Source organism: Antechinus flavipes, chromosome 2 (assembly GCF_016432865.1).
Source record: "Antechinus flavipes isolate AdamAnt ecotype Samford, QLD, Australia chromosome 2, AdamAnt_v2, whole genome shotgun sequence".
NCBI lineage: Eukaryota > Metazoa > Chordata > Mammalia > Dasyuromorphia > Dasyuridae > Antechinus > Antechinus flavipes.
Window position 1 is genome coordinate 475,252,225 of NC_067399.1, and position 12,584 is coordinate 475,264,808.

General features: G+C 32.5%; 1 protein-coding gene across 1 annotated transcript in view; it reads left to right on the forward strand.

Annotated features, from left to right (window-relative positions):
* CEP89 (centrosomal protein 89) overlaps nt 1-12,584 on the forward strand; it is a 153,147-nt gene that overhangs the window by 99,231 nt on the left and 41,332 nt on the right. The window contains exon 17 of the mRNA XM_051979745.1: nt 131-220. Coding sequence (XP_051835705.1) covers nt 131-220 — 90 coding nt within the window. The remainder of the gene's footprint in view (nt 1-130; nt 221-12,584) is intronic.

A 12,584-nucleotide genomic window follows, 5' to 3' on the forward strand; every position in this document is an offset into this window, starting at 1 on the left:
AGAAGAGAAAATGATATGACTATTAAAAAATGATGGAATGGGCTATACTGTTATTCATTATACCAACAATGCTTGTGCCCAGTTGCAAAAGACTTTGAATCTCTTTTCTTTTTTTCTTATGTTTTAACAGACTCAATGCCTAGAAAGTGAAAAGCAAGGAGTTCTCTACAAAATAAAAGAGAAGAATATTCGCTTAGGAAAATTAGAAGAAAAGGTGAAGGTAAGCATCCTTTTTAGGGAAATATTATAGATATCTCAGGTGTGGTGTGGATTTTGTGTTTAAGAACATTATGCATATACATATAGTTGAATTAATCAGGAAATACACCTGTCTCTGTATGGCAACATTAACCTTCATCAGAGTTATAATTTAGGGCAGTCAGGGTTTTTTTTTCAGGATTCTGACACAAACTCCTTCATAAGTAAAACCAACTGAGTTTAACATCTAGTTAAATAATTATTAGTAAATATAGGTAATTACTACATACTAAGACTCCTTTCCCTTTGCTTGCAAATGACTACATTACTAGTGATAATCTACCTAGCCTTCCCCTGACAACAATGTTTTATGTTCTTTTATCTCCATTTTTCTACTGGGAGGATGATGTCCATTACCTCTCCTTCTGCCTCAGTTAAATTTGACTTAAAAAGTTGATTTGACATCTGTTCTGTGCCAGGCATTAACCTTTGCATTGGAAATACAATGCCAAAAAATAAAATACTTTCAACTCTCAAAAAAAAAAAAGTTGATTTGAGAGCTGTTTTCACATTATTTTATTTGAGATGGGTTTTTTGTGGCGTTTTTTCATCTCAGATTCCTGAAATGTTAGTTTATAGCTTTGATGGAGTGGTACATTTGGTGGAGTGCTTTAGTTAAAAGTACTTTCTACCTGGTAAAGATAATATATTTAGCTAATTGTTCTTTGAAGGGACAGCTTTCCACTCTCTCAAGATGAAAACAGCTAATAGAATTAGTTCATAAAAATTTTGAATCTTAGAGACTAATCCATTTCCCTCACTTTTCAGGATAAGAAACTAAAAGATCTTTGTCAGAGGTCATGGTTGTTTTGGTAATAAAGCCAAGATAAGAATTTAAGTCTTACCATTAGTATTCTTTCCACTGAACTTTTCAAGTGGACTTTTTCAAGCTTGACTTTTTAAACTTCTATAGAAAACTATATTTAAATTCCAAGCAATTCTTTACCAATCCAGGGTAGTAGTGTTAGAAGTTTCTGGGAATATGCTAATACTTAAATTACTCAGCAAATTTATTGATTTTCCTCACACATTAATTTGTTTATATACTCTCCAATCAAAATAGATCATGAGCTTTTCCCAGCCCTTGAATTCTATCTTCTGTATCTCTCTATTTGAAAAGATCAGCCAGTTCTCATTTCTAGAGTTTAATCCCTTCCCATCTCCCCCTTTCAAATTCCTTTTTCTTTAAGTCACAGCTCAAGTGTCAGTCCTCTAAGAAGCCTTTTCTTAAACTATTAGATTTCTCTCCTCCTTCAGATCTCCCTGAAGCACTTTGTCTTATTCTTTTCTTTCTTTCACTACCTACTTTGTTCTATACATATCTGTGCAATATTGCATAATAAAATATGTTCCTTAAGGATAATATTTGTTTTGTCTTTGTATCCTTAGCATCTATGGCACTTATTAAGTAATGGTACTTATTAAATATTTGCTGATTTGTAGAGTTGCACATAAAAACAAATTTTATGCATTGAATATTTAAATGTTCAAGCAGAACTCATTTTTTGTGTCATATACAATCCTTTTTCTGTTTGTCTAAAAGTGTTTTATTTTTTTCTAATTGCAAGTAATAAAGATAATTTTAAACACATTTAAAATAAAATTTTGAGTTCCAAATTTCTTCCCTCCCTTCTATTTTTCTTCCCTCCCTAATATAGTAAGCAATTTAACATAGATTATATCTATGCAACCAGGTAAAACATTTTTCCATATTAGCGATGTTGTGAAAGAAGAAACAGTTGACAAAAACAATTATAATTTGCAAGAAGAAAAAATGTGAAAGAAATAAGGAAAGTGAAAATAATATGCTTCAATTTGCATTCAAATTTCTTCAGTTCTTTCTCTAGATGTGGATAGTATTTTTCTTCATGAGTCTTTTGGAGTTTTCTTGCATAATATTGATCATTGCATAATGTTGTTGCTACTGGGTGCAATGTTCTCCTGTTCTGCTCACTTTATTTTGCATCAGTTCATATAAAGCTTTCCAGGTTTTTGTGAAGTCATCCAGCTCATTATTTCTTACAGAACATCTGTGTGAAGAAACATAACAATATGCACTCTTCATTTGTAAAAAATCAAAGACTAGAGTTAGTACTGAAAAAAGGTATCCAGAGTTCATACATATTTTATCATATTTATATCATGTCTTAGGATCACATCAGAATATATAATTTTTAGTCATTTAGAATCATTTCAAGTATATCCACTTTTTTTTTTTGGAAGTTCAGGATACATATGTGTGTGTTTATATATGTATACTGATAGGTTCCTTTATATGGGAAATTCCCAGGTCAAAAAAGCCCTCTGTGGATACAGATGATAATTTTTTAGAGAATTAACTAGGACACCAAGAGATGAAGTGACTTGCCAATCAACATAGACATGGATGAACTTGGGTCCTCTTGACTTAAAGACTGATTCCCTGTTAACTGCTGCCTTATTGTTATTTACAGCAAAACTATAATACATATATTGGGATTTTTAAAAGTTCCCTATTTATAGGGATATATATATATATATATATATATATATATATATATATATATATATATATATATATAGCTATATAACTATAGCTATAGTTAGCAGCTAGATGGTGCAGTGGATAGAGCACCAGCCCTGAAGTCAGGAGGACCTGAGTTTAAATCTGGCCTCAGACACTTAACACTTTCTAGCTGTGTGACTCTGGCAAGTCACTTAACCCCAATTGCTTCAGCAAAAAAAAAAAAAAAAGGTCCCTGTTTATTTGCTAACTTTTTATCTTCAATTATACAGATGTTTTGATTTGCATTTGAACTAAAAAAATGAAATTTTAAATTATTATGGTGTCACAAATCCAAAATTTTATATTCTATATTTAATATCTTTAATATTTTATACTTAATTATTTAATTTATTCATTTATTTAATATTTAATTTATATATATATAATATTATGAAATTTTGGATTTGTGACACTATAATAATATATACATATATATATATATATAAAATTAGTTAGCTTTACTTAGTGCTTTAAGGTTTGTTAAACCCTTTATCAATACCACATTTTATCCATACTACAACCTTGAGAAATTTGTATTCCCATTTTACAGATGAGAAAACTGAGGCTGGAAGATGCTAATTAACCTGCCCCGGGTCATACAGCTTAGAAATAATGGTCTAGAACCAATCTGAACTCAGATCTTCCTGATTCCAGGTCCAACTGTTCACTGTGCTGACCTATATATTGAAATCCCTTAGTAAAAGAGCAGGAATTGGGAAATGAAAGAGATTTTGAGCCACACACTAAACACATGTAAAATTGTGTTATTGAAAAAACATTTTTTTTTTAAGTTTTGATTTTTTTTCAAGCTTATAGCTAATACTTGAGAGTTGGCACTCTTCATGTGTACATATTAGATCTAAATGTTTAGCAGGATCCTTGAACCTAATTTTTAAAGTTTTGATTCTCTTCCTGTTTCCTGAGATTAAATCCTAGGGGATTGTTTTTCCAAGAAAAATGATAACAGTTTCTAAAATAAACAAAAGTTTTGATTTGGGCTTTTTTTTTTTTTTTTAATAAAGATAGTGTGTAAAGGAAGGGGATAACATTCGTTTTACAGAATAACTTTGCTATAGGACATAACTTTCAGATATACATAAAAACAATAATCCAGAACACTTATCTAGGCTTTTGTTCTTGTCTTATAGAAGAAATAGACAAAAAATTGTAAACAACCACACATTAGCAATTTAACTTTGTTGTGAATGCTACCCCCCTCCCCAGATCCTCAGTAAGAGTGTGAAGAAACAGCATTTAATTAGTTCTAGTGATATACTTCATTCTACTTTCACAGGGCAGAAGCTAGGAATTGTAATCTTGGCATTCCGTTAAATGTGCATCTATTCCTGCTTTGTGATTATAACTAAATTTGGAATGATTACTCTGAGGTCCTGAAACATCCTGAATTAAAGAAAGATCCATTATGTTTATTATATTCTGCTTACTAATGCAGGGAAGTGTACTTAACATATTTTAGAAAATATTTTTAAAATGAGGTTCAGAAGTCAAAGAAATTTTCTGGTTAATCGATTATAAAATTCAGTTAATCTCAGTGTCTTTTAGATATTATTAATAATCAAGATTTTACTATATTTATCTTATGGAAGACACATTTTTACCTGTGGGTTAACCATAAAATAGCAAACCATGTTATAAAAAGCTTCCCTTTAGGTTTTTAAGCCTTATGTTTTCAAATGAAATAAAAAAGGTATGTGCTTTTAATTATGTTTTTATTTTTGAAGATACTCCAGCTTTGTGTCACTTTATTTTTCACTTGAGAACCTCTAGTATGAATGTAGCAGCCTAATTTATGGCAGTTCTCTTTTCATATGTGGTACTTGTGATTTCATTTTCAGGAAACCTTTCATGCAAATTTAAACTTATCATTTCTTTGAAAAAGGCACTTTAAACAAAATTAACCCTTTTAAATAATTTACAAATGGCTGATCCATGAGTTTGTTGTGTTCTTAATGGCTGTTTAGAATCTTCTTCCCCTTCTTCTTCTTATCTGTCCTATATCCTATGTTCCCAGTTGTGGCTGATATGTGGAAAAGTTGAAACTAAGGTGGGGGTATACTTTTATATCTCTTAACAAAACCCAAGACAATGCATAAATGATTTCTATTATCTATTTTATATCACTTATCTTGCCTGCCTTGTATAAGAAAGTTGATATATATTTTAACACAAGTATATTAAGCATTTCATTTTCATTCTAAAATATAAACATCAAAATCCTCATGATCATTTCTAAAAAATAAGTTTTTTTAGAAATTTCATGCTATTTGACATAGCAATCCTATTACATTTAATTTAAAGTTATTCATTGCATTGGTCTGGCTCTGGATCTCAAGAAACTCATAGTCTCTTAATCTCTTAGCCAACTATAGGATTATTAGTATGTAAACCATAAGTGGAGCCACTCATACAGATTGATGCAGAGCCGTACATGCCTTACCTGCCATACAAACCCTTGCAGGATTTGGTCCTGTTTGGAGACATTTAGCTGCATGAGTAAGGACAATCACTAGGATAGCAGCTTTACTCAGTCAGTTTGTAATCATTTACTATGATTATCATTTATACCAGCTGGGCGTCTAAGTAGCACAATGGACAGAGCACCAAGTCTGAAGTCAGGAATACCTGAGTTCCTGTCTGGCCTCAGACATTTACTAGCTTTGTGACCTGGACAAATTGCATACATACCCAACTTTACTTCAGTTTCCTCATTGGTAAAATGAGGTGAAGAAGGAAATGGGAAAGCACTCCTGTATCTTTGCCAGGAAAACCCCAAGATTCAGACACAACTGAAGTGACTCAACAAAAAATGTGCCAGGTATTGTACTGTGTCCTAGGAATATAAAGAAAGAAGACAGTTCCTGTTCTCTTGTAGGTCATTGTGTAATGGGAGAGACAGTATGCAAAGAACTATATACAGATGAGCTCTGTATAGGATAACTTGACTGTCTGAGAGGGAAAGCATTAAGAATAAAGAGATTTGTAAAAGGCTTCCTGCAGAAAAGCCAGGAGGCAGAGATGAGGGGAAAAAATGAAGACTCTAGGCCTGGGAGACAGAGAAAATGTATGGAGTCAGGATCTGGAGAGTCTTGGTTGAGAAGCTACTAAGGGGCCAGCGTTGTTGGATTGAAGAGACCCTCAGGAAGTGTAACGTGTTAGAAGACTGGAAAGCTAGCCAGTGGTGGGATGCCAAACAAAAAGAAGCCACTGAGATTATTGAGTGGAGGGGGTCTGATAACATGGTGGGATTTTAGGAAGGTCACTTTGACAGCTGAATGTGGGATAGATGATTGAGGAGAGAGTTAAGGCAGGCAGACCCAGCAGCAGACTGGCAGTAGAGGTAGAGGAGAGTCAGAAGAGAGAAGGGTTGAATGTAGGAGCAAGGCTTTTAAGAAGCATCCAGATTATGGGCCACAATAGCTTGATTTATGGGGATGGAACAAGGGTAGAGTCTGTTGTTTTTATACTGAGGTAAATAAAAACTGCGGTTGTTGCAAATGGAAAATATCTAAGAAAAACTTAGGACTCAAGAATGCCCTCATTTCAAATAAGCAAAATAAGGATAAGCATTGCCTTTAGAGTGATATTAGTCATTCTATTTCTTATACTTGTCCCTATCCCAATTCCCCCATTTTCCCCTTTGGGGAAGGAGTTTAATTAACAGTTTATAGCATTCAAAGTAAAAACATGTGATTTGGAATTTTGAATAATTTGGATTGAGAATGAGGCTAGGCTAAAGTTTTAAACCCTTGCTATGGTTATGAATAAAAGGATTTTGTGCTCCTTGAGGGCAGAGATTGCCTTTTATTTTTGGTATCACTAGTGCTTGGCACAGTGAATGGCACACAGTAGAGGCCTTATAAATGTTAATTGATTGGGTTTTTGTCTTTCTTTGAATCTCTAGTCTTACTAACAGAGTTTGGAATATAATAGGTGTTTAATAAATATAAGATCACTGACATTGATAAATAAAATAAGTTTTGGGAAGGTGGAAACATTTAGGTTATGTAAGAACACACATTTATTTTTAAGCTCTTCAAAAACCTTCGTTAACATGTTAGCAATTGATATTCTGGGATCTCTTTGGAAACCTGTAGTAACCTAGATCAAATTGCCTTGTTCAAAAATGATACTGCATTCCACACTTTTCACAAATTTAAACTGATATGCCATCAGAAACATAAATTAGTAAAGTTTTATTGTACAGTACTTTTTAAAGGTAACATTGTCCACTACTTATTTAATAGAATTTAGCTTAAGCTGAAACTTAAGATATTTTTCAGCTCCTTATGTAAAATATGGAAAAGTACAGACATGTATTGAACATAAAAATTAGGATGGGAAGACCTCGGTAAGAGAATTTCAGAAGAATGTTTACTGCATAATTTTTTAAAATTTGTAATGTCTTAACTTAGTTGTGAATTTCATAAGTTCACAACTTATGAACTTATATTCATACATCATTTACTGTATTTAAGCTTTGATTACATATACAGCATTTTAAAACAGTAATTTTCAACTTAATAAGGATGAGTCACCAATTTCCTGATAGAGACATTGGCAAAAAACATATACAAGACATATAGTTAGACTTGAAGGAACTAGACTGACACATATAATTCCCAGGGTCACTTTCTGAATCACCAACAAATAGATCCCAAGAGGCAGGGATCCAAAGTAGAAAAAGCCCAATAGCCACATTATTATTCTAGGCACATGATTACAGATTTTAGAGAAAAAATCTTGATCAATTTGACTATAAGAATTGACAGAGATTGAGTCCATATTGTGACCCCCATAGGCATCAGAAATAGTGTTTTGGCTGAGAGTCCTTGTCCAGCTATGCTGAACTTCCAAAAGTGTAATTGCTAAGCAGTTTGAAAATCCATGGGAAGGACTTGAAGATATCAAGTTCTTTGGTGTTAAGACTACTTCACTACTCTCCAAATTCCATGTTGTTTTGTCTTTGAGCAAAAGTTTAGATATAATGTTTGTGTCGTCAGGAAGTTCTGCTATTTTTTCTCCTTGCATCTCTGTATTATAGCGGCAAAAGGGGCAGCTGATATATGTGGTGCTTCCATCTCCTATGTGAACTATCTCAGTCAGGCACCTTGCACAAATTCTGTGAAGGCAGTCTAAGATTTTCAGTTTACGACTGCAAACATTAAATTTCTGGTAACATTTTGCACTCCAGTTCTTCATATGGTAGCTTTTCTTCTATTTGAGGGCAACTCATTCTTCTTATAGATTCACTGTTAAAACAGAAGCCAAATAATATTAAGATTTTCCCAAACCCCTAAAAGACTTTCTAGAACAGAAATCATTTGGATCATCATGTGCAAATGTAACTTTTCTTGGATTTAGCCTTGGTAGTGAGAAGATTATAAAATGGGACAAATGGGAAAGTGTCATAACAGTAGTATTGACACTGAATTGGCAAGCATATCATTATTTTGAGTTGTGAGATAAATGAAAGGTGAGCCCAAACAACTTATTACAACAACTCATTAATAGCACTACAAAGCTCTTTCATAAGTCTTGTTTTTAGTCAAAAGTCCATAAATGAATGAAATGGCACTGGGGAAAAAAATGGTGTCCCTGTTACTTAAAAATTCAGATAGTTTACTGATTTAAAAACAAAACCAAGAAACTTTCTCCTAGCACATTTTATGCTTTTAAGGAAACTAGAAACATTGAAATCATCTTACTATCAAAAATAGTTTTATAATTAAAGACATTTGAATACAAACCTATCTTTGTATTGCCTATTTCACACGACCTTCCCAGCAGCAAAAAAATATGCTGTATCTCCTTTACTATATGCACTATTATTGTTTATATTTGTTATCCTTGGTTTTAATACAGTTTTAATACAGAATAAAAATTTTAATACAGAAACCTTTGGCATACCCTCACCTTGAATTTAGAATTTCTTTTAATCTTCAAAAAAATTAGAGGTGATTTTCAAATTTATCAGGTAAAGAAATGTCAGACAATATTTCTTCAGCATACTATTTGAATTTATAATTCCATTGTAAAATTCATTGCTGCCATTTGGTAAACCAACGGAAATCATGATAGCTATTTTCAGTTACTTGACAAAACAATGAGTGAAAATCACAAAAGGCAAATTTAAGCTTGTTGTCAGGAAAAATTTTTCTTTTTTTTTGAAAAACATTTTATTTTCCCTCCAATTATATGTCACAATAATGTTTTACTTTTAAAAAATGTTTTAGTTTCAAGTTTTATCCTTCTTTACCTTCTTTTTTCTCTTCTCTCCCCTCTCCCTGACACAGTAAGCAATTTGATAAAGGTTATACATGTGTAATTATGCAAAACATTTCCAAATTAGTCATGTGAAAGAAACAGACCAGAAAAAAAGCCATGAAAAAATAAAGTAAAAAATAGTAGGTTTCAATCTGCAGATTCATCAGTTTTTTAAGTGGAGATGGATAATATTTTTTTCATCATGAGTTCTTTGGAATTACCTTGAATTGTTGTAATCATGAGAATTGCTAAGTCATTCACAGTTGATCATCATATAATATTGCTCTTACTTTGTATATTTTTGTTAGAGATTTTTGTTCAGGTAGGGAATTCAGTAGATGGCCTCTGTAGACTTTTTCAAGTCTGAGAATTTGTGATCTTTTTTATCCTCTTTATGACATTAGCAATCTTTTGCCTTTAGAAATGAATTTCTGTAACTTATACTCTAATTTATTAGACTACATCAATGCTGACCCAATGTATAGAATATGTGTTTTCAAAATGCTGGTGGACTGCATTAGAGTTAGATGGGAACTTATACCAGCCTCCTCATCCCTTTTAATTGGCATATGAAAATATGAAGGAACGTGTCTTTTTCTTGAATCATTCAAATTTTAAGATCTTATGTACTCAAGCCATCTGCTGTGTGCTAGGAATACAAAGAAATAAATGAAGGAATGGAGCTAAGGGCCTGTAGGCTATGAAAATTGATGTTTATTTCATGAATATTGTACAGTTTACAGACATTATTTTTGTGCCTTAAAAACCATTTCACCACACATATGCAGAAAAAGAAGGAAAACATGCCCCAAAATAGTATTTCAACAAATTCGGTACTATCAAATATTGAATCTTGGGTTCCCATTGAAATGGGATATAAATAAAAATAAGATAGAAATTTTTAGAAATAAAAACAATCTTATTTATTATCACTTTGATGTCCCTATGTGAATGGTAAAAGAGGTTTTTATATTGGCTTCTTTTAACTCTCACTATTTGATTTAAACCTTCAGTTTACTTAGAATAGAAAGTTCATCTTATTTAGACTACTTCTGTCCCTAATTTAAACTCCTTCTATTTAATATCAAACACTATGATATCCTATACTAATAGATGTATGCATAAAATGGATTGGAAAAGTTTGGTTTTTTGCCCTTCAAAGAAAAAGCTAATTTGTCCTATTAGCTAAGGCAAACTTATCAAAACCCTTAGTTTATAGTTGGCTAACTAAAGCAACTGATACTAGCCAAGGGTCCTCAAGAACTAATAACCATGAAGAAAGCAACAACAAAATTAATAGTATTGTAAATACATTAGCAATGTCAGTACTCTTTTCTCAAAGTTAATTTATAAGTTCTTTACAAATAGCCACAGGCAACATTTGTATGTACTAGATTTCATAACTAATTGGTTACTTTTCTTATTTGTTTGTGGTATTGAGCTTTTAAAGAAATTTTTTGGTTACTGTCAAAGAAATTTCAAAAATAAGATATATTGGCAATTAGCTTGCTGCTTTGGGAGAAAATACATCTAGGAAGTAAACAAAGCAAATACCATGAAGGTGAGTGTGATCTTTAGTGTAGCACTAAATTAATAGCAGAGAAAAAGATGTTGTAAGTTTTGGTATTTTTTTATTTTTAGAGTGTTCTGAAAAATCAGCAAATAGATAATGGAAGCAAGGTCTCTGATTTAAATTAGAGATTATGGTTTTTATGGCATATCTATATAAAGTAATTAGATGCCTCTCCTTTTCTAATAGAGAAACACCAAGTATTTCATGGCAGTCAGAATAATGGAACAAAGGATTTTGGTGAGGATTTGCCCTTGGGTCGATTCAATAAATTATTGAGTGTTGGAATTTGTTATGCTTTATTTATGAGTTACAAAAATTTTTGCTTTTTTTCTCCAGTGGTAGGAGAGTGGAAAGAGAAATAAAATAAATGCTTATTAATTTAAAAATAAATTAATATTTAAGTACCATGACTTTTATAGAAATATTTTATATAATTGCACATGTGCCTTCTCAATGGAGGCTGGGAAGTGAGAAGGGAGAAAAGGAGAGAATATGGAGCTCAAAGTTTTAAAAAACAAATGTAAAAAAATTGTTTTACATGTAAATGGGATAAATAAAATATTAAAAGAAAAACATATAAGTGCCTATTCATGCTAATTATTTCAAAGCAGTGAATTCAATAGAAACTTCTATATTGGATTTTTGTTGGATGACCAGTTCAATAAACAACTAAGTCACTTAGTCACTTAAATCATAATAAGGCTTATCAGGAAGAAAGTAATTGATAAGATAATAGATTTAGAGCTGGATAGGGCCCTAGTAATCACTAAATCCAACTCTTCCACTCTCTTACTTTACAGAGAAGAAAATTGAAGCTGAGAAGAAGCTAAATGACTTCCCCAGGGTCATTATGCTACTTATTATCTAAGGCAGGTTCAAACTCAGGTCTACCTAACTCACAAACCCATCATTCTATCTACCATGAAGGAAGGAAGGAAGGAAACAAGGATGCACCATGCTAAGCAACTTTACCAGTGTTATCTCATTTGGCCTTCACAACAGTCCTTGTGATAGATATCATTATTATCCCCATTTTAGAGTTGAGGAAACGCAGATAGACAGGTTCATTGACTTGTCCAGGGTTACACAGCTAGTAAATAATTGAAGCCAAATTTGAATTTGGGACTTTGTAATTTCAAGCCTACCACTATATCTACTTTACCGCCTACACAAAGGTGGGAGGCACAATGTTGGGTACTGCAAACATGAAGTAAGACCTTTAGCTGACTCATCTGTAATCTGGCAAATAAAGCCTGACCAAATCTCCACAAATCTTTGATGCATGGCTCCAAAGATAGCTAGATGAATTGAATGTTAACATTTCTTTTGACATTCCCTCACAATTCCCACTAGAATCACACTGTATTAAGGAAAGGTGTTTGTCAGGTAGTTACCATTTCAGTGTGAAGTGTCCTGTGAAAACCAAAGGAAGATTTTTTAATAGAGGCAAGTGGCCATAACGTACTGAAAACCTAGCCATAGACACCTCCCAAAACCTGAGTTTTCTCGTAGAGGAAACTCTTAGTGAAAAGAATAATGGACTTTTCATTCAAGAATATGGTTCAAATCTGGCCTTTACCAATTATTACCTGCAGGACCTCGAACAAGTCATTTAATCTCAAAAATAGGGATAATGGTACTTAGGGTACATTTTTATACCACTGAAATGTCTAGAGGGGTATACCTTTCAAAAGACAGGTAAAGAGCAACATGATATGTGGATAGAGAATTGGCCTCCATGTCACATGATCTTCTGACAAGTCATTTTACTTCTTAGTGCTTCCAGTACTAGTATGTGGGAAGAGAATATTCTTCACCTAGAGTTCCTTACCTGAAAATCACAGGTGTGGTCTTCACTTTTAGTATAACTTTGTCATCCCCTTTTACTATTTTGATTGTGAGAACATAACTCAAATCTTTGAA